Source organism: Bombina bombina, chromosome 5 (genome assembly GCF_027579735.1).
Source record: "Bombina bombina isolate aBomBom1 chromosome 5, aBomBom1.pri, whole genome shotgun sequence".
Taxonomy (NCBI): Eukaryota; Metazoa; Chordata; class Amphibia; order Anura; family Bombinatoridae; genus Bombina; species Bombina bombina.
The window spans coordinates 1,166,038,098-1,166,066,018 of NC_069503.1; the positions used below are offsets into that span (position 1 = coordinate 1,166,038,098).

The 27,921-nt window shown below is 46.1% G+C and overlaps 1 protein-coding gene across 1 annotated transcript in view; it reads right to left on the reverse strand.

Moving 5' to 3' along the window:
* The window catches only part of MAPK15 (mitogen-activated protein kinase 15), a 283,155-nt gene that overhangs the window by 73,179 nt on the left and 182,055 nt on the right, over positions 1-27,921 (reverse strand). The window contains 3 exon segments of the mRNA XM_053715993.1: positions 8,721-8,858; positions 9,016-9,073; positions 9,198-9,337. Of these exon segments, the coding sequence (XP_053571968.1) occupies positions 8,721-8,858; positions 9,016-9,073; positions 9,198-9,337 (336 nt within the window).

Here is a 27,921-nt window from a genome sequence, read left to right on the forward strand (position 1 = left end):
GGAGGAGTTACCTCATTAAGCAGGAGTGACACAATGCAGGGGAGGAGTTACCTCACTAACTAGGGGTGCCACAATGCAGGGGGGGAGTTACCTCATTAAGCAGGGGTGCCACAATGCAGGGGAGGAGTTACCTCACTAACTTGGGGTGCCACAATGCAAGGGAGGAGTTACCTCACTAACTAGGGGTGCCACAATGCAAGGGAGGAGTTACCTCATTAAGTAGGGGAGCCACAATGCAGGGGAGGAGTTACCTCATTAAGTAGGGGTGACACAATGCAGGGGAGGAGTTACCTCACTAACTAGGGGTGCCACAATGCAAGGGAGGAGTTACCTCATTAAGTAGGGGAGCCACAATGCAGGGGAGGAGTTACCTTATTAAGTAGGGGTGACACAATGCAGGGGAGAAGTTACCTCACTAACTAGGGGTGCCACAATGCAAGGGAGGAGTTACCTCATTAAGTAGGGGAGCCACAATGCAGGGGAGAAGTTACCTCATTAAGTAGGGGTGACACAATGCAGGGGAGGAGTTACCTCACTAACTAGGGGTGCCACAATGCAAGGGAGGAGTTACCTCATTAAGTAGGGGAGCCACAATGCAGGGGAGGAGTTACCTCATTAAGTAGGGGTGACACAATGCAGGGGAGGAGTTACCTCACTAACTAGGGGTGCCACAATGCAGGGGGGGAGTTACCTCATTAAGTAGGGGAGCCACAATGCAGGGGGGGGGGTTACCTCATTAAGCAGGGGTGCCACAATGCAGGGGAGGAGTTACCTCATTAAGTAGCGGTGAGACAATGAAGGGGAGGAGTTACCTCATTAAGTAGGGGAGCCACAATGCAGGGGAGGAGTTACCTCATTAAGTAGGGGTGCCACAATGCAGGGGAGGAGTTACCTCATTAAGTAGGGGTGCCACAATGCAGGGGGGGAGTTACCTCATTAAGTAGGGGTGCCACAATGCAGGGGAGGAGTTACCTCACTAACTAGGGGTGCCACAATGCAGGGGGGAGTTACCTCATTAAGTAGGGGTGCCACAATGCAGGGGAGGAGTTACCTCATTAAGCAGGGGTGACACAATGCAAGGGAGGCGTTACCTCACTAACTAGGGGTGCCACAATTCAGGGGAGGAGTTACCTCATTAAGTAAAAGTGCTGCACTGCAGGGGAGGAGTTACCTCACTCACTAGGGGTGCCACAATGCAGGGAAGGAGTTACCTCATTAAGCAGGGGTGCCACACTGCAGGGGAGGAGTTACCTCATTAAGCAGGGGTGACACAATGCAGGGGAGGAGTTACCTCATTAAGCAGGGGTGCCACACTGCAGGGGAGGAGTTACCTCATTAAGCAGGGGTGCCACAATACAGGGGGGGAGTTACCTCATTAAGCAGGGGTGACACAATGCAGGGGAGGAGTTACCTCATTAAGTAGGGGTGCCACAATGCAGGGGAGGAGTTACCTCACTAACTAGGGGTGCCACAATGCAGGGGGGGAGTTACCTCATTAAATAGGGGAGCCAAAATGCAGTGGAGGAGTTACCTCATTAAGCAGGGGTGCCACAATGCAGGGGAGGAGTTACCTCACTAACTAGGGGTGCCACAATGCAGGGGGGGAGTTACCTCATTAAGCAGGGGTGCCACAATGCAGGGGAGGAGTTACCTCACTAACTTGGGGTGCCACAATGCAAGGGAGGAGTTACCTCACTAACTAGGGGTGCCACAATGCAAGGGAGGAGTTACCTCATTAAGTAGGGGAGCCACAATGCAGGGGAGAAGTTACCTCATTAAGTAGGGGTGACACAATGCAGGGGAGGAGTTACCTCACTAACTAGGGGTGCCACAATGCAAGGGAGGAGTTACCTCATTAAGTAGGGGAGCCACAATGCAGGGGAGGAGTTACCTTATTAAGTAGGGGTGACACAATGCAGGGGAGAAGTTACCTCACTAACTAGGGGTGCCACAATGCAGGGGGGGAGTTACCTCATTAAGTAGGGGAGCCACAATGCAGGGGAGGAGTTACCTCACTAACTAGGGGTGCCACAATGCAAGGGAGGAGTTACCTCATTAAGTAGGGGAGCCACAATGCAGGGGAGGAGTTACCTTATTAAGTAGGGGTGACACAATGCAGGGGAGAAGTTACCTCACTAACTAGGGGTGCCACAATGCAGGGGGGGAGTTACCTCATTAAGTAGGGGAGCCACAATGCAGGGGGGGGGGGTTACCTCATTAAGCAGGGGTGCCACAATGCAGGGGAGGAGTTACCTCATTAAGTAGCGGTGAGACAATGAAGGGGAGGAGTTACCTCATTAAGTAGGGGAGCCACAATGCAGGGGAGGAGTTACCTCATTAAGTAGGGGTGCCACAATGCAGGGGAGGAGTTACCTCATTAAGTAGGGGTGCCACAATGCAGGGGGGGAGTTACCTCATTAAGTAGGGGTGCCACAATGCAGGGGAGGAGTTACCTCACTAACTAGGGGTGCCACAATGCAGGGGGGAGTTACCTCATTAAGTAGGGGTGCCACAATGCAGGGGAGGAGTTACCTCATTAAGCAGGGGTGACACAATGCAAGGGAGGCGTTACCTCACTAACTAGGGGTGCAACAATTCAGGGGAGGAGTTACCTCATTAAGTAAAAGTGCTGCACTGCAGGGGAGGAGTTACCTCACTCACTAGGGGTGCCACAATGCAGGGAAGGAGTTACCTCATTAAGCAGGGGTGCCACACTGCAGGGGAGGAGTTACCTCATTAAGCAGGGGTGACACAATGCAGGGGAGGAGTTACCTCATTAAGCAGGGGTGCCACACTGCAGGGGAGGAGTTACCTCATTAAGTAGGGGTGCCACAATGCAGGGGAGGAGTTACCTCACTAACTAGGGGTGCCACAATGCAGGGGGGGAGTTACCTCATTAAATAGGGGAGCCAAAATGCAGTGGAGGAGTTACCTCATTAAGCAGGGGTGCCACAATGCAGGGGAGGAGTTACCTCACTAACTAGGGGTGCCACAATGCAGGGGGGGAGTTACCTCATTAAGCAGGGGTGCCACAATGCAGGGGAGGAGTTACCTCACTAACTTGGGGTGCCACAATGCAAGGGAGGAGTTACCTCACTAACTAGGGGTGCCACAATGCAAGGGAGGAGTTACCTCATTAAGTAGGGGAGCCACAATGCAGGGGAGAAGTTACCTCATTAAGTAGGGGTGACACAATGCAGGGGAGGAGTTACCTCACTAACTAGGGGTGCCACAATGCAAGGGAGGAGTTACCTCATTAAGTAGGGGAGCCACAATGCAGGGGAGGAGTTACCTTATTAAGTAGGGGTGACACAATGCAGGGGAGAAGTTACCTCACTAACTAGGGGTGCCACAATGCAGGGGGGGAGTTACCTCATTAAGTAGGGGAGCCACAATGCAGGGGGGGGAGTTACCTCATTAAGCAGGGGTGCCACAATGCAGGGGAGGAGTTACCTCATTAAGTAGCGGTGAGACAATGCAGGGGAGGAGTTACCTCATTAAGTAGGGGAGCCACAATGCAGGGGAGGAGTTACCTCATTAAGTAGGGGTGCCACAATGCAGGGGAGGAGTTACCTCATTAAGTAGGGGTGCCACAATGCAGGGGGGGAGTTACCTCATTAAGTAGGGGTGCCACAATGCAGGGGAGGAGTTACCTCACTAACTAGGGGTGCCACAATGCAGGGGGGAGTTACCTCATTAAGTAGGGGTGCCACAATGCAGGGGAGGAGTTACCTCATTAAGCAGGGGTGACACAATGCAAGGGAGGCGTTACCTCACTAACTAGGGGTGCAACAATTCAGGGGAGGAGTTACCTCATTAAGTAAAAGTGCTGCACTGCAGGGGAGGAGTTACCTCACTCACTAGGGGTGCCACAATGCAGGGAAGGAGTTACCTCATTAAGCAGGGGTGCCACAATGCAGGGGAGGAGTTACCTCATTAAGCAGGGGTGCCAGACTGCAGGGGAGGAGTTACCTCATTAAGCAGGGGTGACACAATGCAGGGGAGGAGTTACCTCATTAAGCAGGGGTGCCACACTGCAGGGGAGGAGTTACCTCATTAAGCAGGGGTGCCACAATACAGGGGGGGAGTTACCTCATTAAGCAGGGGTGACACAATGCAGGGGAGGAGTTACCTCATTAAGTAGGGGTGCCACAATGCAGGGGAGGAGTTACCTCACTAACTAGGGGTGCCACAATGCAGGGGGGGAGTTACCTCATTAAATAGGGGAGCCAAAATGCAGTGGAGGAGTTACCTCATTAAGCAGGGGTGCCACAATGCAGGGGAGGAGTTACCTCACTAACTAGGGGTGCCACAATGCAGGGGGGGAGTTACCTCATTAAGTAGGGGAGCCACAATGCAGTGGGGGAGTTACCTCATTAAGCAGGGGTGACACAATGCAGGGGGGGAGTTACCTCATTAAGTAGGGGTGACACAATGCAGGGGAGGAGTTACCTTATTAAGTAGGGGTGACACAATGCAGGGGAGGAGTTACCTTATTAAGTAGGGGTGACACAATGCAGGGGGGGGAGTTACCTCATTAAGTAGGGGTGCCACAATGCAGGGGAGGAGTTACCTCATTAAGTAGGGGTGCCACAATGCTAGGGAGGAGTTACCTTAAGTAGGGGTGACACAATGCAGGGGGGAGTTACCTCATTAAGTAGGGGTGACACAATGCAGGGGAGGAGTTACCTCATTAAGTAGGGGTGACACAATGCAGGGGAGGAGTTACCTCATTAAGTAGGGGTGACACAATGCAGGGGGGAGTTACCTTATTAAGTACGGGTGACACAATGCAGGGGAGGAGTTACCTTATTAAGTACGGGTGACACAATGCAGGGGGGAGTTACCTTATTAAGTAGGGGTGACACAATGCAGGGGAGGAGTTACCTCATTAAGTAGGGGAGCCACAATGCAGGGGAGGAGTTACCTCATTAAGTAGGGGAGCCACAATGCAGGGGAGGAGTTACCTCACTAACTAGGGGTGCCACAATGCAAGGGAGGAGTTACCTCATTAAGTAGGGGAGCCACAATGCAGGGGAGGAGTTACCTTATTAAGTAGGGGTGACACAATGCAGGGGAGGAGTTACCTTAAGTACGGGTGACACAATGCAGGGGAGGAGTTACCGTATTAAGTAGGGGTGACAATGCAGGGGGGAGTTACCGTATTAAGTAGGGGAGCCACAATGCAGGGGAGGATTTACCTCATTAAGTAGGGGTGACAATGCAGGGGAGGAGTTACCTCATTAAGTAGGGGTGACACAATGCAGGGGAGGAGTTACCTCATTAAGTAGGGGTGACAATGTAGGGGAGGAGTTACCTCATTAAGTAGGGGTGACACAATGCAGGGGAGGAGTTACCTCACTAACTAGGGGTGCCACAATGCAGGGGAGGAGTTACCTCATTAAGTAAAAGTGCTGCACTGCAGGGGAGGAGTTACCTCACTAACTAGGGGTGCCACAATGCGGGGGGGGAGTTACCACATTAAGTAGGGGTGCCACAATGCAGGGGAGGAGTTACCTCACTAAGCAGGGGTGCCACAATGCAGGGGAGGAGTTACCTCATTAAGCAGGGGTGACACAATGCAAGGGAGGCGTTATCTCACTAACTAGGGGTGCCACAATATAAGGGAGGCGTTACCTCACTAACTAGGGGTGCCACAATGCAGGGGAGGAGTTACCTCATTAAGTAAAAGTGCTGCACTGCAGGGGAGGAGTTACCTCACTAACTAGGGGTGCCACAATACAGGGAAGGAGTTACCTCATTAAGCAGGGGTGCCACACTGCAGGGGAGGAGTTACCTCATTAAGTAAAAGTGCTGCACTGCAGGGGAGGAGTTACCTCACTAACTAGTGGTGACACAATGCAGGGGGGGAGTTACCTCATTAAGTAGGGGTGCCACAATGCAGGGGAGGAGTTACCTCATTAAGCAGGGGTGCCACAATGCAGGGGAGGAGTTACCTCACTAACTAGGGGCGCCACAATGCAGGGGGGGGGAGTTACCTCATTAAGTAGGGGTGCCACAATGATGCAGGGGGGGGAGTTACATCATTAAGTAGGAGTGTCACAATGCAGGGGAAGAGTTACCTCATTAAGTAAAAGTGCTGCACTGCAGGGGAGGAGTTACCTCACTAACTAGGGGTGCCACAATGCAGGGGGGAGTTACCTCATTAAGTAGGGGTGCCACAATGCAGGGGAGGAGTTACCTCATTAAGCAGGGGTGTCACAATGCAGGGGAGGAGTTACCTCATTAACTAGTGGTGCCACAATGCAGGGGGGAGTTACCTCATTAAGCAGGGGTGCCACAATGCAGGGGAGGAGTTACCTCATTAAGCAGGGGTGTCACAATGCAGGGGAGGAGTTACCTCATTAAGCAGGGGTGTCACAATGCAGGGGAGGAGTTACCTCATTAAGCAGGGGTGTCACAATGCAGGGGAGGAGTTACCTCATTAAGTAAAAGTGCTGCACTGCAGGAGAGGAGTTACCTCATTAAGCAGGGGTGTCCGCAAAGCAGGGGAGGAGTTACCTCATTAAGCAGGGGTGTCTGCAAAGCAGGGGAGGAGTTACCTCATTAAGTAAAAGTGCTGCACTGCAGGGGAGGAGTTACCTCATTAAGCAGGGTTGCCACAATGCAGGGGAGGAGTTACCTCATTAAGCAGGGGTGTCCGCAAAGCAGGGGAGGAGTTACCTCATTTAGTAAAAGTGCTGCATGGCAGGGGAGGAGTTACCTCATTAACAAGGGGTGCCACACTGCAGGGGAAGGAGTTACCTCATTAAGTAAAAGTGCTGCACTACAGGGGAGGAGTTACCTCACTAACTAGGGGTGCCACAATGCAGGATGGGAGTTACCTCATTAAGTAGGGGTGCCACAATGCAGAGGAGGAGTTACCTCATTAAGAAAAAGTGCTGCACTGCAGGGGAGGAGTTACCTCACTAACTAGGGGTGCCACAATGCAGGGGGGGAGTTACCTCATCAAGTAAAAGTGCTGCACTACAGGGGGGGAGTTACCTCATTAAGCAGGGGTGACATAATGCAAGGGAGGAGTTACCTCATTAAGCAGGGGTGCCACAATGCAGGGGAGGAGTTACCTCATTAAGTAGGGGTGCCACAATGCAGGGGAGGAGTTACCTCATTAAGCAGGGGTGTCACAATGCAGGGGAGGAGTTACCTCATTAAGTAGGGGCGACACAATGCAAAGGAGGCGTTACCTCACTAACTAAGGGTGCCACAATGCAGGGGAGGAGTTACCTCATTAAGTAAAAGTGCTGCACTGCAGGGGAGGAGTTACCTCACTAACTAGGGGTGCCACAATGCAGGGGGGGGGAGTTACCTCATTAAGTAGGGGTGCCACAATGCAGTGGAGGAGTTACCTCATTAAGTAAAAGTGCTGCACTGCAGGGGAGGAGTTACCTCACTAACTAGGGGTGCCACACTGCAGGGGAGGAGTTACCTCATTAAGCAGGGGTACCACACTGCAGGGGAGGAGTTACCTCATTAAGCAGGGGTGCCACACTGCAGGGGAGAAGTTACCTCATTAAGCAGGGGTGCCACACTGCAGGGGAGGAGTTACCTCATTAAGCAGGGGTGCCACACTGCAGGGGAGGAGTTACCTCATTAAGTAAAAGTGCTGCACTGCAGGAGAGGTGTTACCTCACTAACTAGGGGTGCCACAATGCAGGGGGGAGCAGGGGTGCCACACTGCAGGGGAGGAGTTATCTCATTAAGTAAAAGTGCTGCACTGCAGGGGAGGCGTTACCTCACTAAGTAGGGGTGCCACAATGCAGGGGAGGAGTTACCTCATTAAGCAGGGGTGTCCGCAAAGCAGGGGAGGAGTTACCTCATTAAGTAGGGGTGCTGCACTGCAGGGGAGGAGTTACCTCATTAAGCAGGGGTGTCCGCAAAGCAGGGGAGGAGTTACCTCATTAAGTAGGGGTGCCACACTGCTGGAGAGGAGTTACCTCATTAAGTAAAAGTGCTGCACTGCAGGGGAGGAGTTACCTCACTACCTAGGGGTGCCACAATGCAGGGGGGGAGTTACCTTATTAACCAGGGGTGCCACAATGCAGGGGAGGAGTTACCTCATTAACCAGGGGTACCACAATGCAGGGGAGGAGTTACCTCATTAACCAGGGGTGCCACACTGCAGGAGAGGAGTTACCTTATTAAGTAAAAGTGCTGTACTGCAGGGGAGGAGTTACCTCACTAACTAGGGGTGCCACAATGCAGGGGGGGAGTTACCTCATTAAGTAGGGGTGCCACAATGCAGGGGGGGAGTTACCTCATTAAGTAGGGGAGTCACAATGCAGGGGAAGGAGTTACCTCATTAAGTAAAAGTGCTGCACTGCAGGGGAGGAGTTACCTCATTAAGTAGGGGTGCCACAATGCAGGGGAAGGAGTTACCTCATTAAGTAGGGGTGCCACAATGCAGGGGAAGGAGTTACCTCATTAGGTAGGGGTGCCACAATGCAGGGGAGGTGTTACCTCATTAAGTAGGGGTGCCACAATGCAGGGGAGGCGTTACCTCATTAAGTAGGGGAGTCACAATGCAGGGGAGGGAGTTACCTCATTAAGTAAAAGTGCTGCACTGCAGGGGAGGAGTTACCTCACTAACTAGGGGTGCCACAATGCAGGGGAAGGAGTTACCTCATTAAGTAGGGGTGCCACAATGCAGGGGAGGTGTTACCTCATTAAATAGGGGAGCCACAATTCAGGGGAGGGGTTACCTCATTAAGTAGGGGTGCAGCAGAGCCTCTTCAGCTGTCAGACGCTTATCAGGGTTGAAGATAAGAAGTTTCTTTAACAAATCCAGAGCTTCAGGAGGGGTGCTTGAAGGAAGAAGGGAATCTATAGACACCCTTTGTCTGGGGAGAGAACTCAGTGTCACTGTATGGAATAAGATGCCTGAAACACTACAATGCAGCACAAACTGCTCAGTGGAACACAGTGGTGTTTGGTACAGACAAGGAGACACAGTGATACACACAGGGAGCAAAGCACACTGCACTGGAAGACCATTACCTAGAGCTCATCCTGTTGATCACAGACTCTCCATATTCAGACTTTATAGACCGGATATCTATGGGGAAGTAAACATATTAATAGACTGGGGTGGAAGCAGAATATCTGAACATAAGAGGAGGGGCACATTATCCAACCAAAGGGGGGTGAGATCACACTATACAGAGAGATGAACATTATACCTTCCTGTGAGGGTGGGGAGATGATGCTCATAATACGCTCAATCTGGTTAATGGTTGAGGTCCCAGGAAAAAGCGGTTTTCCCATCAGCATTTCCCCAAGGATGCAGCCAATACTCCACATATCAACACCCTTAGTGTATCTGAGAGAAAAGGATAGGGATTGTTAATCAGCCACAAATCTCTGTATTCCAGTCACAAGACACACAAGTAATGCAATTCTTGACATCACACTCCACCATTGCATTATCATGTACTTCTCGAGCGCTGACATACTAAGCAGCACCATAAAAACAGAATTTATGCTTACCTGATAAATTTCTTTCTCCTACGGTGCGTCCGGTCCACGGCTTCATCCTTACTTGTGGGAATATTCTCTTCCCTAACAGGAAATGGCAAAGAGGCACACAGCAAAAGCTGTACATATAGTCCCCCCTCTGGCTCCGCCCTCCAGTCATTCGACCGACGGATAGGAGAAAAAGGAGAAACCATAGGGTGCCGTGGTGACTGTAGTGTATAGAGATAAAAAATGTTAAACCTGACAAAAATGCCAGGGCGGGCCATGGACCGGACACACCGTAGGAGAAAGAAATTTATCAGGTAAGCATAAATTCTGTTTTCTCCTACATTGGTGTGTCCGGTCCACGGCTTCATCCTTACTTGTGGGAACCAATACCAAAGCTTTAGGACACGGATGAAGGGAGGGAACAAGTCAGGTAACCTAAACGGAAGGCACCACGGCTTGCAAAACCTCTCTCCCAAAAACAGCCTCCGAAGAAGCATAAGTATCGAATTTGTAAAATTTGGTAAAAGTGTGCAGGGAAGACCAAGTCGCTGCCTTACAGATCTGATCAACAGAAGCCTCGTTCTTGAAGGCCCATGTGGAAGCCACAGCTCTAGTAGAGTGAGCTGTAATTCGTTCAGGAGGCTGCCGTCCGGCAGTCTCATAAGCCAATCGGATGATGCTTTTCAGCCAAAAGGAAAGAGAGGTCGCAGTAGCTTTCTGCCCTCTCCTCTTATCAGAATAAACGACAAACAAGGATGATGTCTGTCTGAAATCCTTCGTTGCTGCTAAATAGAATTTTAAAGCACGGACCACATCTAAGTTGTGTAACAAACGTTCCTTCTTCGAAACTGGATTCGGACACAGAGAAGGAACAACTATTTCCTGGTTAATATTCCTGTTGGAAACCACTTTTGGAAGAAAACCAGGTTTGGTACGCAAAACAACCTTATCTGTATGGAATACCAGATAGGGTGAAGTACACTGCAAAGCAGACAATTCAGAAACTCTTCTAGCACAAGAAATAGCAACTAAAAACAGAACTTTCCAAGATAGTAACTTAATATCTATGGAATGTAAAGGTTTAAACGGAACCCCTTGAAGAACTGAAAGAACTAAGTTTAGACTCCATGGAGGAGTCATGGGTCTGTAGACAGGCTTGATTCTGACTAAGGCCTGTACAAACGCCTGTACATCTGGCACTGCTGCCAGACGTTTGTGCAACAAAACAGACAGAGCAGATATCTGTCCTTTAAGAGAACTCGCTGACAACCCTTTATCCAAACCCTCTTGGAGAAAGGAAAGTATCCTAGGAATTTTAATTTTACTCCAAGAGAATCCCTTGGATTCGCACCAACAGATATATTTTTTCCATATCTTATGGTAAATTTTCCTAGTCACAGGTTTTCTGGCTTGGACCAGAGTATCTATAACCGAATCTGAAAATCCACGCTTAGATAGAATCAAGCGTTCAATTTCCAAGCAGTCAGTTGCAGAGAGACTAGATTTGGATGTTCGAATGGACCTTGTACTAGAAGATCCTGTCTCAAAGGTAGCTTCCATGGTGGAGCCGATGACATATTCACCAGGTCTGCATACCAAGTCCTGCGTGGCCACGCAGGAGCTATCAGAATCACCGAGGCCTTCTCCTGCTTGATCCTGGCTACAAGCCTGGGAAGGAGAGGGAACGGTGGAAATACATAAGCTAGGTTGAACGACCAAGGCGCCACCAATGCATCCACTGGTGTTGCCTTGGGATCCCTGGATCTGGACCCGTAGCGAGGAACCTTGAAGTTCTGACGGGACACCATCAGATCCATGTCTGGAATGCCCCATAGTCGAGTTAACTGGGCAAAGACCTCCGGGTGGAGTTCCCACTCCCCCGGATGGAAAGTCTGACGACTCAAATAATCCGCCTCCCAGTTGTCTACTCCTGGGATGTGAATTGCAGAAAAGTGGCAGGAGTGATCCTCCGCCCATTTGATGATCTTGGATACCTCTCTCATCGCCAAGGAACTCTTTGTTCCCGCCTGATGATTGATGTACGCTACAGTCGTCATGTTGTCCGACTGAAATCTTATGAATCTGGCCTTCGCTAGTTGAGACCAAGCCAGGAGCGCATTGAATATCGCTCTCAGTTCCAAAATGTTTATCGGGAGAAGAGACTCTTCCCGAGACCATAAACCCTGAGCTCTCAGGGAGTTCCAGACCGCGCCCCAACCTAAGAGACTGGCGTCGGTCGTGACAATGACCCACTCTGGCCTGCGGAAACTCATTCCCTGAGACAGGTGGTCTTGAGTCAACCACCAGTGGAGTGAGTCTCTGGTTAACTGGTCTACTTGAATCTGGGGAGACAAATCTGCATAATCCCCATTCCATTGTTTGAGCATGCACAGTTGTAATGGTCTTAGATGAATTCGAGCAAAAGGAACCACGTCCATTGCTGCAACCATTAATCCTATTACCTCCATGCACTGAGCTATGGAAGGTTGAGGAATAGATTGAAGAGCTTGACAAGCGTTTAGAAGCTTTAACTTTCTGACCTCTGTCAGAAAAATCTTCATTTCTACAGAATCTATTATTGTTCATAGAAAAGGAACCCTTGTGGACGGGGACAGGGAACTCTTTTCTATGTTCACCTTCCACCCGTGAGACCTGAGAAAGGCTAAAACAATGTCTGTATGAGCCTTTGCTTTGGAAAGAGACGACGCTTGGATTAGAATGTCGTCTAGGTAAGGTGCTACAGAAATGCCCCTCGGCCTTATGAACCGCTAGAAGGGACCCTAGTACCTTTGTGAAAATTCTGGGAGCAGTGGCAAAACCGAATGGAAGAGCCACAAACTGGTAATGTTTGTCCAGAAAGGCGAACCTTAGGAACTGATGGTGATCTTTGTGGATAGGAATATGCAGGTACGCATCCTTTAAGTCCACGGTAGTCATATATTGACCCTCCTGGATTGTTGGTAAGATCGTCCGAATGGTTTTCATTTTGAATGATGGAACTCTGAGAAATTTGTTTAGTATTTTTAAATCCAGAATTGGCCTGAAAGTTCCCTCTTTTTTGGGAACTACAAACAGGTTTGAGTAAAAACCCAGACCTTGTTCCGCTGTTGGAACTGGGTGTATCACTCCCATCTTTAATAGGTCTCCTACGCAATGTAAGAATGCCTGTCTCTTTATCTGGTCTGAAGATAAGCGAGACATGTGGAACCTTCCCCTTGGAGGGAGTTCCTTGAACTCTAGAAGATACCCCTGAGAGACTATTTCTAGTGCCCAGGGATCCGGAACATCTCTTGCCCAAGCCTGAGCAAAGAGAGAAAGTCTGCCCCCTACTAGATCCGGTCCCGGATCGGGGGCTACCCTTTCATGCTGTCTTGGTAGCAGCAGCAGGCTTCTTGGCCTGTTTACCCTTGTTCCAGCCTTGCAATGGTTTCCATGCTGGTTTAGGCTGGGAAGCGTTACCCTCTTGTCTAGAGGCTGCAGAGTTAGAAGCCGGTCCGTTCCTGAAATTGCGAAAGGAACGAAAATTAGACTTGTTCTTAGCCTTGAAAGGCCTATCCTGTGGGAGGGCATGGCCCTTTCCCCCAGTGATGTCTAAAATAATCTCCTTCAATTCTGGCCCGAAAAGGGTCTTACCTTTGAAAGGAATATTAAGTAATTTAGTCTTGGACGACACATCTGCCGACCAGGATTTTAGCCGCTAATTTCGCCAATTGAAAGGCGGCATCCAAAATAAAGGAATTAGCTAACTTTAGTGCGTGAATTCTGTCCATGACTTCATCATATGGAGTCTCCTTCTGGAGCGAACTTTCTAGTTCCTCGAACCAGAAAGACGCCGCCGAGGTGACAGGAATAATGCACGAAATTGGTTGAAGAAGGAACCCTTGCTGAACAAAAATCTTTTTAAGCAATCCTTCCAATTTTTTATCCATAGGATCATTGAAAGCGCCACTGTCCACTATAGGAATAGTTGTGCGCTTCGCTAACGTTGAAACTGCCCCCTCTACCTTAGGGACCGTTTGCCATGCGTCCCTTCTGGGGTCAACAATGGGGAACATTTTCTTAAATATAGGAGGTGGAACAAAAAGGTATACCTGGCTTCTCCCACTCCTTATTCACTATGTCCGCTACCCTCTTGGGTATCGGAAAAGCATCAGCGTGCACTGGGATCTCTAAGAATTTGTCCATTTTGCACAACTTCTCTGGAATTACCAAAGAATCACAATCATCAAGAGTAGCTAGTACCTCCTTAAGCAGGGCGCGGAGATGTTCTAGCTTAAATTTAAATGCCACGATATCGGGTTCTGCCTGTTGAGAAATTTTCCCTGAGTCAGAAATTTCTCCCTCAGACAGCCCCTCCCTCGCTGCCAACTCAGATTGATGTGAGGGTAAAACAGATAAATTATCGTCAGCGCCTTATTGCTCATCCTCTGTATTTAAAACTGAGCAATCACGCTTTCTTTGAAATGCTGGCAGTTTGGATAAAAGATTTGCTATAGAATTATCCATTACTGCTGTTAATTGCTGCATAGTAACAAGCATTGGCGCGCTAGATGAACTAGTTATCGCCTGTGCGGGCAAAACTGGTGTTGACACAGAAGGGGAGGATGATGAACTATCCCCACTACCTTCATTTGAAGAATCATCTTGGGCAACCTTATTAAATGTGACAGTACTGTCCTTACTTTGTTTGGACGCCATGGCACAATTTGCACATACATTTAAAGGGGGAACCACCTTGCCCTCCATACACACAGAACATATGTTATCTGAAGGTACAGACATGTTAGGCAGATTTAGGCAGGCTATTAATGCAATAAAAACGATTTTATACAAAAACGTTACTGTCTCTTTAAATAACAAAAAGAACACACTTTATTTCTGAATGTTCAAAAAACTATGAAGGAAATATCCGATCTTTATAAAATTTACACCCCAGTGTTTTAATGCTTTGAAAGTATTGCACAGCAAATATGAAGTTTCTAGACCCTTAAATGAGCAAACCGGAGCTAATTGTTCAATTTAACCGGTTCAAACACACTACAGTCCCTGCCACAGACTTTGCTGCGGCTTTTACCTTCCTTAGGGGTTATTCACCACAGAAATAAGCCTTCCGGAGTCTGTTTCTTAGCCACAGGACCCTCTCACATGAAGTTGCATGCACTGCCTCTGGATGTAACTGCGCAACTGAGGCGCGAAAATGAGGCCTCCTCCCTCTGCATACCAGAGTGAAGGGGCCTTTCTGACTAGATTAGGCGTCTAAACCAATGCCAGGTATAATTAAAACGTTCCCAAAAGCGTTTCTAAGTTCACAAAAACACTCCAAATGTCATAAGAATATGATATAAGCAAATCGATTTAGCCCACAATAGTGTCAACCAGTATAGAGCCCAATATATAAGCCTTTAATCTGTCACTCAGTCTAAGAAAATGGCTTACCGGTCCCATGAGGGAAAAACTGACAGTCTTCTAGCATTACTATGTGTTGTTAGAAAATAGACTGGTCATACCTGAAGCAGATAAGTCTGCAAACTGTTACCCCCAACTGAAGTTCTCTGGTTTCAACAGTCCTGCGTGATAACAGCAATGGATTTTAGTTACTGTTGCTAAAATCATATTCCTCTTTTAACAGAACTCTTCATCACTTTCTGTTGTAGAGTAAATAGTACAAACCGGCACTATTTTAAAATAACAAACTCTTGATAGAAGAAATAAAACTACAACTAACACCACATACTCTTTACTATCCCCGTGGAGATGCTACTTGTTCAGAGCAGGCAAAGAGAATGACTGGGGGGCGGAGTCAGAGGGGGGACTATATGGACAGCTTTTGCTGTGTGCCTCTTTGCCATTTCCTGTTAGGGAAGAGAATATTCCCACAAGTAAGGATGAAGCCGTGGACCGGACACACCAATGTAGGAGAAATTAGGTACAAAAATTACTAAGTGCAATAATGAAAAAAGGAAATTTATGCTTACCTGATAAATTTATTTCTTCTACGATACGACGAGTCCACGGATTCATCCTTACTTGTGAGATATTATTCTCCTGCTAACAGGAAGTGGCAAAGAGCACAACAGCAGAGCTGTATATATAGCTCCTCCCTTCTCTCCACCCCCAGTCATTCGACCAAAGGTACAGGAAGAGAAAAGAAAAGCTAAAAGGTGCAGGGGTGACTGAAGTTTTGTAAACAAAAATATAATCTGTCTAATATGACAGGGAGGGCCGTGGACTCGTCGTATCGTAGAAGAAATCAATTTATCAGGTAAGCATAAATTTCCATTTCTTCTACTAGATACGATGAGTCCACGGATTCATCCTTACTTGTGGGATACAATACCAAAGCAACAGGACAGGGATGAACGGGAGGGACAAGACAGATACCTAAACAGAAGGCACCACTGCTTGAAGAACTTTTCTCCCAAAAATAGCCTCAGAAGAAGCAAAAGTATCAAATTTGGAAAAGGTATGAAGAGACGACCAAGTTGCAGCGTTGCAAATCTGTTCAACAGAAGCATCGTTTTTAAAAGCCCATATGGAAGCCACCGCTCTAGTAGAATGAGCTGTAATTTTTTCAGGAGGCTGCTGTCCAGCAGTCTCGTATGCCAAACGGATGATGCTTTCCAGCCAAAAAGAAAGAGGTAGCTGTAGCTTTTTGACCCCTACGCTTTCCAGAATAAACAACAAATAGAGAAGATGTTTGATGGAAATCCTTGGTCGCTTGTAAGTAAAACTTCAAGGCACGAACCACGTCCAAGTTATGTAACAGGCGCTCCTTCTTGGAAGAAGGATTAGGACACAGAGAAGGAACAACAATTTCCTGATTAATATTCTTATTTGAAACAACCTTAGGAAGGAATCCAGGTTTAGTACGCAAAACCACCTTATCAGAATGTAATATAAGAATGGAATGTAACGCAGAAAGCTCAGAAACTCTTCGAGCAGAAGAGATAGCAACTAAAAACAAAACTTTCCAAGATAAAAGCTTAATATCTATGGAATGCATGGGTTCAAACAGAACCCCTTGAAGAACATTGAGAACTTAATTCAAACTCCATGGCGGAGCAACAGGTTTAAACACAGGCTTGATTCTGACTAAAGCCTGACAAAAAGACTGAACGTCTGGGACATCCGCCAGACGCTTATGTAGTAAAATTGACAAAGCAGAAATTTGTCCTTTTAAGGAACTAGCCGATAATCCCATCTGCAATCCTTCTTGGAGAAAGGACAAAATCCTGGGAATCCTAACCCTACTCCATGAGTAGCCCTTAGATTTGCACCAATAAAGATATTTACGCCATATCTTATGGTAAATTTTCCTACTGAAAGGCTTCCGAGCCTGAATCAAGGTATCAATGACCGACTCAGAGAATCTCCGCTTAGATAAAATCAAGCGTTCAATCTCCAGGCAGTCAGCTGCAGAGAATTTAGGTTTGGATGTTGGAACAGACCTTGAATGAGAAGGTCCTGTCTCAGTGGCAGTTTCCACAGTGGCAGAGAGGACATTTCCACTAGATCTGCATACCAAGTCCTGCGTGGCCACGCAGGGGATATCAAGATTACCGAAGCCCTCTCCTGTTTGATTCTGGCAATCAGTCGAGGTAGGAGAGGAAAAGGAGGAAACACATAAGCCAGGTTGAACGACCAAGGTACTGCTAGAGCATCTACCAGTACTGCTTGGGGATCCCTTGATCTGGACCCGTAACAAGGAAGTTTGGCATTCTGACGAGATGCCATCAAATCCAATTCCGGTGTGCCCCATTGACAGATCAATGCCGCAAATACCACTGGATGAAGCTCCCACTCCCCCAGATGAAAAGTCTGATGACTTAGAAAGTCCGCTTCCCAGTTCTCTACTCCTGGGATATAGATTGCTGATAGATGGCAAGAGTGAGTCTCTGCCCATCGAATTATCTTGGAAACCTCTATCATCGCTAGAGAACTCTTTGTTCCCCCTTGATGATTGATATATGCTACAGTCGTGATATTGTCCGACTGGAATCTTATGAATTTGGCCAAAGCCAACTGAGGCCACGCTTAAAGCGCGTTGAATATTGCTCTCAGTTCCAGAATATTTCGAGGTAGAAGGGACTCCTCCTGAGTCCAAACACCCTGAGCCTTCAGGGAATTCCAGACTGCACCCCAGCCCAAGAGGCTGGCGACCGTCATCACTATGACCCATGCTGGCCTGCGGAAGCACATTCCCTGGGACAGATGATCCTGTGAATACCACCAAAGAAGAGAGTCTCTGGTCTCTAGATCCAGATTTATCTGAGGAGATAAATCCGCATAATCCCCATTCCACTGTCTGAGCATGCACAGCTGCAGTGGTCTGAGATGTAAGCGAGCAAACGGAACGATGTCCATTGCCGCTACCATTAATCCAATGACCTTCATACACTGCGCCACTGATGGCCGAGGAATGGACTGAAGTGCTCGGCAAGTAGTTAGGATTTTTGACTTTCTGACCTCTGTCAGAAATATTTTCATGTCTACCGAGTCTATCAGAATTCCTAAGAATGGAACTCTTGTCAGTGGAACTAGTGAACTCTTTTGTATATTCACCTTCCACCCGTGAGTTCTTAGAAAAGCCAACACGATGTCCGTGTGAGATTTGGCTTCGTCCAGATAGGGCGCCACTGCTATGCCCTGCGGCTTTAGAACCGCCAGAAGGGACCCTAGCACCTTTGTGAAGATTCTGGGAACTGTGGCCACCCCGAAAGGGAGGGCCACCCCGAAAGGGAGGGCCACAAACTGGTAGTGTTTGTCCAGGAAGGCGAACCTGAGGAACTGGTGATGATCTTTGTGGATAGGAATGTGAAGATACGCATCCTTTAAGTCCACGGTAGTCATATATTGACCCTCCTGGATCATTGGTAAAATAGTTCGTATTTTCTCCATCTTAAACAATGGGACTCTGAGAAATTTGTTTAGGCATTTGAGATCTAAAATTGGTCTGAAGGTTCCCTCTTTTTTGGGAACCACAAACAGATTTGAGTAAAACCCCTGCCCCTGTTCTAGTTTGGGAACTGGGCAGATTACACCCATGGTATATAGGTCTTCTACACAGCGTAAGAACGCCTCTCTTTTCGTCTGGTCTACAGACAAACGTGAAAGATGAAATCTTCCCCTTGGGAGAAAATCTTTGAACTCTAGTCGATACTCCTGGGTCACGATTTCTAATGCTCAAGGATCCTGAACGTCCCTTGCCCAAGCCTGAGCAAAGAGAGAAAGTCTGCCCCCTACTAGATCCGGTCTCGGATCGGGGGTTGCCCCTTCATGCTGTCTTAGTAGCAGCAGCAGGCTTCTTGGCCTGTTTACCTTTATTCCAGGTCTAGTTAGGTCTCCAGACTGACTTGGATTGTGCAAAATTCCCCTCCTGCCTTGTGGCGAGGAGGAAGTAGAGGGTCCACCTTTAAAATTTCAAAAGGAAAGAAAATTATTTTCTTTAGCCCTCATTTTAACCGTCTTGTCCTGAGGAAGGGCATGACCTTTACCTCCAGTAATGTCGGAAATGATCTCCTTTAGTTCAGGCCCGAATAGGGTCTTACCTTTAAAAGGAATAGCTAAAAGTTTAGATTTTGATGACACATCAGCAGACCAAGACTTAAAAGGGACATTAAACACTAAATGCATGCTAGATAGAATGATGCATTCAAAGAAAAGATTAGTCCATGACTAACATGTAGATGTATTTTTTAAAGCTTCATTAGTTGTTTAAAAAGTGACAAAATGGGGGCGGAGCCTACACTTGGAGCGGCAGGTTGTGTTTTGATGAAGCTCCTGCTTATATTCCATTAAAACTTGAGTTTTTGATGCAAATAAGAAGTGTTCATCTACTATAACATATATTGGGAAGCTAAAACCGGCTACATATTTTACCAGAAGTTTTGGAGCTGAGGAATGACACCCTGACCTATGTTATCCAAGTAAGCCGTGCAGAACTTTTGCTAACTAGGCCATCACGGGCTTTGGACGGTGAAAAGCGCGACTGTGGTTACCGCATATATTCCCCCCCCTCAGGTCTCTGGGCTATAAAGTACGCAGATACTAGTATTGATATATAACGCAACTTCATAAAATACAACTGCATTTGCATTTTGGAAGTGCAGTACTCTACCCGAGAGATATCAAGATGGCGTTGCCCTGGTGGGATGAAGCAGTCATTGAACCGCTACAAGTACACATACATAGAATGGAGCAAATACTGATGGCAGCGCTTCAGGAAATGTTTTCTGTAGGACATCTTGACACTCAGAGTGACAAGTTACGCTTCGCACATGAAACAGATGTGAAAGGTGAGATACAGTCAGCGGCAGAAGGTAACAGAGCTGATCCTAGAGAGCCACCGAATGACGGCGACATGCTCTACAGGCACAGCAGGGGAAGAATGGAAAAGCCGGAAGACTTCTTGACAAGAAGTGTGGTATTGGGGATATCCCAGACTCTCCAACCTGCCACACCATTGCCGCAAAGTTGCCATGGGGTATGTACAAATCTAGATGGCCATGTGGGTTGTGAGACAGACACGAGTGGCGGTGTGCGGTTGGCGGCTGAGGATGTCAGACTCAAAGCCAGAGATTCATTGAAGAATGACGATAGGCTCTGTGGACCCTGCGGTTGTTTGCTGGAGGGGATTGCTGACTCCTCCGTTAATCGAGAGGAAGCGGACATATCTCAGCAGTTACTGTCTAATTTTCTATGGACACATAACGGACGCAAAGCGGTAGGACCATGCTTGCAGACTTTGAGCTACATCAGACCTCAAGGTAGTGTTATGCGGCTTGTCCAAGATTTATGTACCCCTATTGCAGCATACCTGACTCACGAGGCGACAAGAGCTCCCCGAGTTGGAATTGGCTAATCTATCTAATAGCGGGGATAGACTGGAGGGAGATAGATTACTTCCAGTTATGTGACTAATTTCTTATAATTTAGTGGGAAAACATATGATTAAGAACTTTGAGACATCCATCTTATTCCCATATGTAAGTCCGGTGGAAGTATTACCTATTAGCTCGGCCACATTTAATTACATGTTAGAACTGCTCCTCAGAAATGCTAAGGTTTGCCTGAGATGTTGATAATCTGTTTGCTGTGTGTCTGTTTGTTCTCCTCTACTGAAATGTCCCTTACGAGGTTTATGGAGCCTGATATGTGAGGTCCATACAAGGCTGTTCTGAGTGATTTTATGTATTGCTTGTTACGATACATTTTAATGGTATTTACTAGGCTCCTGAATAATACCAATGTTTTCTCAAACCTCCAGTTTTCATTGGATCCGTTTTGTTTTTTTTACATAAAAGTGTTCATTAAAGGCCACCATGGGTTGCGTTATATTCTACAAGTTGGAGCTCTTAGTACCATAGCCATCTATATATTAGCTGGGTTTTGCTTTACCTTGCCCTGCTAGATATTTAGGTTAATAGTAATTGGAAAATCTTTATCTATAGCCAACAGATTATTATTTTTCAGATCTAAGTACTCAGGATGTTGTCGCGATAAATTAATACATAGACAACTATGCATGCATCCCTAACAGTTCACAGTTTCTAATCCAACTTGTTTCTAGGAACAACATTAGTTTATTTGGTTATGTCGGTCTTATCTATGTACATGTGCTCTGCAACACTGATTCATTGTGGGTAGTTTTATTGATCCTTGCTAGGTGCAGCTGTTTAATCATAATTTATTTCCATTCTATTACTGCTGAGGATCAGAGAGAGGCCCTATTTCTCTGCTTCCATAAGTCTGGATATTCACATCCTATTCTAACATAAATGTACAATTATTACTACAAGGACCCATAAAGGGCCCTATATGTTACAAAACTAAAAGTCTGTTATGTCTTAAAATATGGTTATAATGATGTATATTTAAAAAGAGGTTTTCATATGAGCACAGGTTTCTATAGTCGCCTAAACAAAGTTTATTCAATATACAGTTCATCTTACTTGTGCATAAATATCGCAATGTCAGTGTATCCCATGGCTCTTTGCCGTAATTGAAAGCTATTTCGTGTCTTAGAACTGGAGCCTTTTGTTATTATATATATGGATGTTACTGTTTTATATCATCTGTATGTTCATGACAGTAATGGCTTTAGATATTGTATGTTTTTATTAACCTCAATAAAAATATTTAAAAAAAAAAAAAGTGACAAAATAAGTGTAAAGTTTTAGTGTCTATAAAACACTGGGAGCTGCCATGTTGTAACTTGTGTTACCTTCTCTGCTGTGGCCAATTAGGGTCAGTTATAAATAGGTCACTAGAGTGTGCAGCCAATGGTTGAGCTGGATTTAACAGTGTTCTGCACTTCCATTTCTAACAGGAACTGAAAAGCTCACAATTTCAGAATGGAATTACAGGCAAAGAGGACAAAATAAATAATGAAAGTATATTGCAGAGTTGTTTTATTATATACAATTTATCATTTTATTTTACCATCTCAAAGTGTTTAATGTCCCTCTATGCGCTAAAATGGCAAAGCCTGCATTTTTTGCCGCTAATTTAGCCATTTGAAAAGCGGCATCGGTAATTAAAGAATTAGCTAGCTTGAGAGCCTTAACTCTATCCAAAATATCATCTAATGGGGTCTCCACCTTAAGAGACTCCTCTAGAGCCTCAAACCAAAAAGCTGCTGCAGTAGTCACTGGAACAATGCACGCTATAGGTTGTAGAAGAAAACCCTAATGAATAAACAATTTCTTTAAAAGACCCTCTAATTTTTTATCCATAAGATCTTTGAAAGCACAACTGTCCTCAATAGGTATAGGTGTACGCTTAGCTAGGGTAGAAACAGCTCCCTCCACCTTAGGGACCGTCTGCCAGGAATCCCGAATGGTGTCAGATATAGGAAACATTTTCTTAAAAGTAGGAGGGGGAGAGAACGGAATGCCTGGTCTGTCCCATTCCTTAGTAACTATGTCCGAAATCCTTTTAGGGACTGGAAAAACATTAGTGTAAGTAGGGACCTCTAGATATTTATCCATTTTACACAATTTCTCTGGTGGTATTACAATAGGGTCACAATCATCCAGAGTCGCTAAAACCTCCCGGAGTAACAAGCGGAGGTGTTCAAACTTAAACTTAAAGGCCGTCACATCTGAGTCTGTTAGAGGGAACATCTTTACTGAATCTGAAAGCTCTCCCTCAGACAGCAAATCCCCCATCCCCAAATCAAAACACTGTGAGGGTACATCGGAGATGGCCAATAAAGCATCAGAGGGCTCAGCATTTACTCCAATACCTGACCTACTGCGCTTACCCTGTAAACCTGGCAGTTTAGATAATACCTCTGTAAGGGTAGTAGACATTACTGCAGTCATATCTTGCAGGGTAAAAGAATTAGACGCACTAGAAGTACTTGGCGTTGCTTGAGCGGGCGTTAATAGTTGTGACACTTGGGGAGAAGTAGATGGCATAACCTGATTCTCTTCAGACTGAGTCTTATCCTGAGACATACTTTTGTCACCTAAAATATGTTCTTTGCAATGTAAGGCCCTTTCAGTACATGAGGGACACATTTTAAGTGGGGGTTCCACAATGGCTTCTAAACACATAGAGTATTGACTTTCCTCAATGTCAGACATGTTGAACAGGCTAGTAATAACCACAAAAAGGCTTGGAAACACTTTATTTAATGAAAAACACAACAATCTGAAAAACGGTACTGCGCCTTTAAGAGAAAAAAAAGAGTACAATTTTTCCAAAACTGCTTTAAAAAGTCATAACACTTACAATTTTAGCATATATGTGTCTTATATGGCAGCCTAAGCTTGCACCACAAGTAAGGGACAATTAACCCTCTATGAGAAAAAACGTTACCCAAAACGTTATGAAAAATCAAATGTATGCTTACCTGATAAATTGATTTCTTTTACAATATGCCGAGTCCACGGGATTCATCCTTACTTGTGGGATTTATCCGCCTGCTAACAGGAAGTGGCAAAGAGCACCACAGCAGAGCTGTTACATAGCTCCTCCCCTAACTCCTCCCCCCAGTCATTCGACCAAAGGTATAGGAAGAAAAAGGAAAAGCTAAAAGGTGCAGAGGTGACTGAAGTTTTGAAAAATAAAATAAATCCTGTCTTAAAATGACAGGGCGGGCCGTGGACTCGGCATATCGTAAAATAAATCAATTTATCAGGTAAGCATAAATTTCCATTTCTTTTACAAGATATGCCGAGTCCATGGGTTTCATCCTTATTTGTGGGATACCAATACCAAAGCTTTAGGACACGGATGAAAGGGAGGGACAAGACAGGAACCTAAACGGAAGGCACCACTGCTTGAAGAACCTTTCTCCCAAAAATAGCCTCAGAAGAAGCAAAAGTATCAAATGTGTAAAATTTGGAAAAAGTATGAAGGGAGGACCAAGTCGCAGCCTTACAAATCTGTTCAACAGAAGCATCGTTTTTGAAAGCCCATGTGGAAGCCACAGCTCTAGTAGAATGAGCCGTAATTTTTTCAGGAGGCTGCTATCCAGCAGTCTCATATGCCAGGCGGATAATGCTTTTCAGCCAAAAAGAGAGAGAGGTAGCCGTAGCTTTTTGACCCCTACGCTTTCCAGAATAAACAGCAAAAAGAGAGGATGTTTGTCTGAAATCCTTGGTCGCTTGTAAGTAAAACTTCAAAGCACGGACCACATCCAAGTTATGTAATAGACGTTCCTTCTTAGAAGAAGGATTAGGACACAAGGAAAGAACAACAATTTCCTGATTAATATTCTTATTTGAAACAACCTTAGGAAGGAATCCAGGTTTAGTACGCAAAACCACCTTATCAGAATGGAATATAAGATAACGCGAATCACATTGTAAAGCAGAAAGCTCAGAAACTCTTCGAGCAGAAGAGATAGTAACTAAAAATAAAACCTTCCAAGATAACAGCTTAATATCTATGGAATGCATGGGTTCAAACGGAACCCCTTGAAGAACATTAAGAACTAAATTCAGACTCCATGGTGGAGCAACAGGTTTAAACACAGGCTTGATTCTGATTAAAGCCTGACAAAAAGACTGAACTGGGACATCCGCCAGACGCTTGTGTAATAAAATTGACAAAGCAGAAATGTGTCCTTTTAAAGAACTAGCAGATAATCCCTTCTCCAATCCTTCTTGGAGAAAGGACAAGATCTTAGGAATCCTTATCTTACTCCATGAGTAACCCTTGGATTCACACCAATAAAGATATTTATGCCATATCTTATGGTAAATCTTTCTAGTGACAGGCTTGCGAGCCTGAATCAGAGTATCAATGACCGACTCAGAGAATCCCCGCTTAGATAAGATCAAGCGTTCAATCTCCAGGCAGTCAGCTGCAGAGAATTTAGATTTGGATGTTGGAACGGACCTTGAATGAGAAGGTCCTGTCTCAATGGCAGTTTCCACGGTGGCAGAGACGACATGTCCCCTAGACCCGCATACCAAGTCCTGCGTGGCCACGCAGGCGCTATTAGAATTACTGAAGCTCTCTCCTGTTTGATTCTTGCAATCACACGAGGCAGGAGAGGAAATGGTGGAAACACATAAGCCAGATTGAACGACCAAGGTACTGCTAGAGCATCTATCAGTACAGCCTGGGGATCCCTTGACCTGGACCCGTAGCTTGGAAGTTTGGCATTCTGTCGAGATGCCATCAGATCCAATTCCGGTGTGCCCCATTGATGAATCAACAATGCAAACACCTCCGGATGGAGTTCCCACTCCCCCGGATGAAAAGTCTGACGACTTAGAAAATCCGCCTCCCAGTTCTCTACTCCTGGGATATAGATTGCTTATAGATGGGAAGAGTGAATCTCTGCCCATCGGATTATCTTTGATACCTCTATCATCGCAAGATAACTTCTTGTTCCTCCCTGATGATTGATATATGCTACAGTCGTGACATTGTCCGACTGGAATCTTATGAACTTGGTCAGTGCCAACTGAGGCCACGCCTGAAGCGCATTGAATATTGCTCTCAGTTCCAGAATATTGATTGCAACTGAGACTCCGTCGTGGTCCAAGTTCCCTGAGCCTTCAGGGAACTCCAGACTGCACCCCAGCCCAAGAGGCTGGCGTCTGTTGTCACTATAACCCATGATGGTCTGCGGAAGCACATTCCCTGGGACAGATGATCCTGTGACAACCACCAAAGAAGAGAGTCTCTGGTCTCTTGATTCAGATTTATCTGAGGAGATAAATTTGCATAATCCCCATTCCACTGTCTGAGCATGCACTGTTGCAGTGGCCTGAGATGAAAGCGAGCAAACAGAACAATGTCCATCGCTGTTACCATTAATCCAATGACCTCCATACACTGCGCCACTGATGGCCGAGGAATGGACTGAAGAGCTCGGCAAGTATTTAGAATCTTTGATTTTCTGACCTCCGTCAGAAATATTTTCATTTCTACCGAGTCTATCAGAGTTCCCAAGAATGGAACTCTTGTTTGTGGAACAAGTGAACTCTTTTCTATATTCACTTTCCAACCGTGAGTTCTTAGAAATGACAACACGATGTCCATGTGAGATTTGGTCAGATGATAAGTTGACGCCTGAACCAAAATATCGTCCAGATAGGGCGCCACTGCTATGCCCCGCGGCCTGAAAACCGCTAGAAGGGACCCTAGCACCTTTGTGAAGATTCTGGGAGTTGTGGCCAACCCGAAGGGAAGGGCCACGAACTGATAATGCTTGTTCAGAAAGGCAAACCTTAGAAACTGATGATGATCCTTGTGGATAGGAATGTGAAGGTACGCATCCTTTAAGTCCACGGTGGTCATGTATTGACCCTCCTGGATCATTGGTAAGATTATTCGTATAGTCTCCATCTTGAACGATGGGACACTGAGAAATTTGTTTAGACACTTTAAATCCAAAATAGGTCTGAAAGTTCCCTCTTTTTTGGGAACCACGAAAAGGTTTGAGTAAAACCCCTGTCCCTGTTCCAGTTTTGGAACTGGACAAATTACTCCCATGGAATAGAGGTCTTTTACACAGTGTAAGAATGCCTCTCTTTTTGTCTGGTCTACAGACAAACGTGAAAGATGAAATCTCCCTCTTGGGAACATTTAAGCAAAAAAATTACACTTAGCTAAATAAAGACCCCTGCACCTTGACACAGCTCTGCTGTGGCGCTTCCTACCTGCCCCAGAACACTGCCAAATGAATCGACACCAATCCGGATAGTATAGAACACAGATAGGGCACAACCGGAGCAAATGTCTGCTGTCTCCTTCAGTGTAAACTGCGCATCTGAGGCGGGAAAATAGGCCCCGCCCACAATGGACATCGCACTGAAATTTAAAGTTCCTCATGTAAAACGGTTTTAAAATGCCATGTGGTCCCCAAAACACAATAAAAGCCATACTTTTGTTTAGATATATAATAAAAAAATAGTAATATACCCCAGTGTCTTAATTATATGCTGCCTTTGAGTTGCATAAGTATTAGAAAACAAACACCCAGGAGTACAGTAACACCCTTTTGCATATAGGACTACTGCTTACCCTGTTCCCACTATGAGGAACCCAATCAGCCAGTTCTGATATATTAAATCTCCTCAGAAGTAAAAAGGCTGAAACATATCTCAAATGCTGCTTGCTGCGTGAGACTGTTCTCTACACTAAAGAATTTTCCCATATTACCTTCAGATCTGTGGGAACCATAATTGATCTTAGTAACTGCTGCTAAAATCGTCAAATTCAGGGGGAAATCTTCTTCCATATCCCCCCTGAGCCAAATAGTACTCACCGGTACCATTTAAAATAAAAAACATCTTGATTGAAGAAAATAAAACTATCATTTTATCACCACTATCACTTTACCCTTCCTATTACTAGCATAGGCAAAGAGAATGACTGGGGGGAGGAGTTAGGGGAGGAGCTATGTAACAGCTCTGCTGTGGTGCTCTTTGCCACTTCCTGTTAGCAGGAGGATAAATCCCACAAGTAAGGATGAAACCTGTGGATTCGGCATATCTTGTAAAAAAAAAAGAAAATAGCAACCCCCTGCACCTCGTCACAGCACTGCTGTGGCTCCTACCTGCCCTCTGGGGTCTGAGAATTACACTCTCACTTCGATAAGGCTATCTCTTCAGTTTAGGCCCACCGGAGCTGGAGCTTGCTGTCTTCATGTTAAATACAACTGCCCATCTAAGGCGCAAAATTAGGCCCCGCCCATCTTATACAATGTCTCTGCCTAGTAAAAAAACGCTGTAAAGCGGTATAGGAACTAGCCATGTGGGTTTACATATACCCAATACAATACTGTCAGCCATGTGAAACCCTCCAGTGCCATCAAACACACAAACGTTAGTTCATAAAAACGTTATTTGCCCCTGCACATAAAATCGTTTTCACTCAAACATTATGCAACCAGTGTCATTAAATTTTTAGACCATAATATACAGGTCCCAGTAATACCCTTTCATTGCATGATGAAGAATTACTGCTTACCCC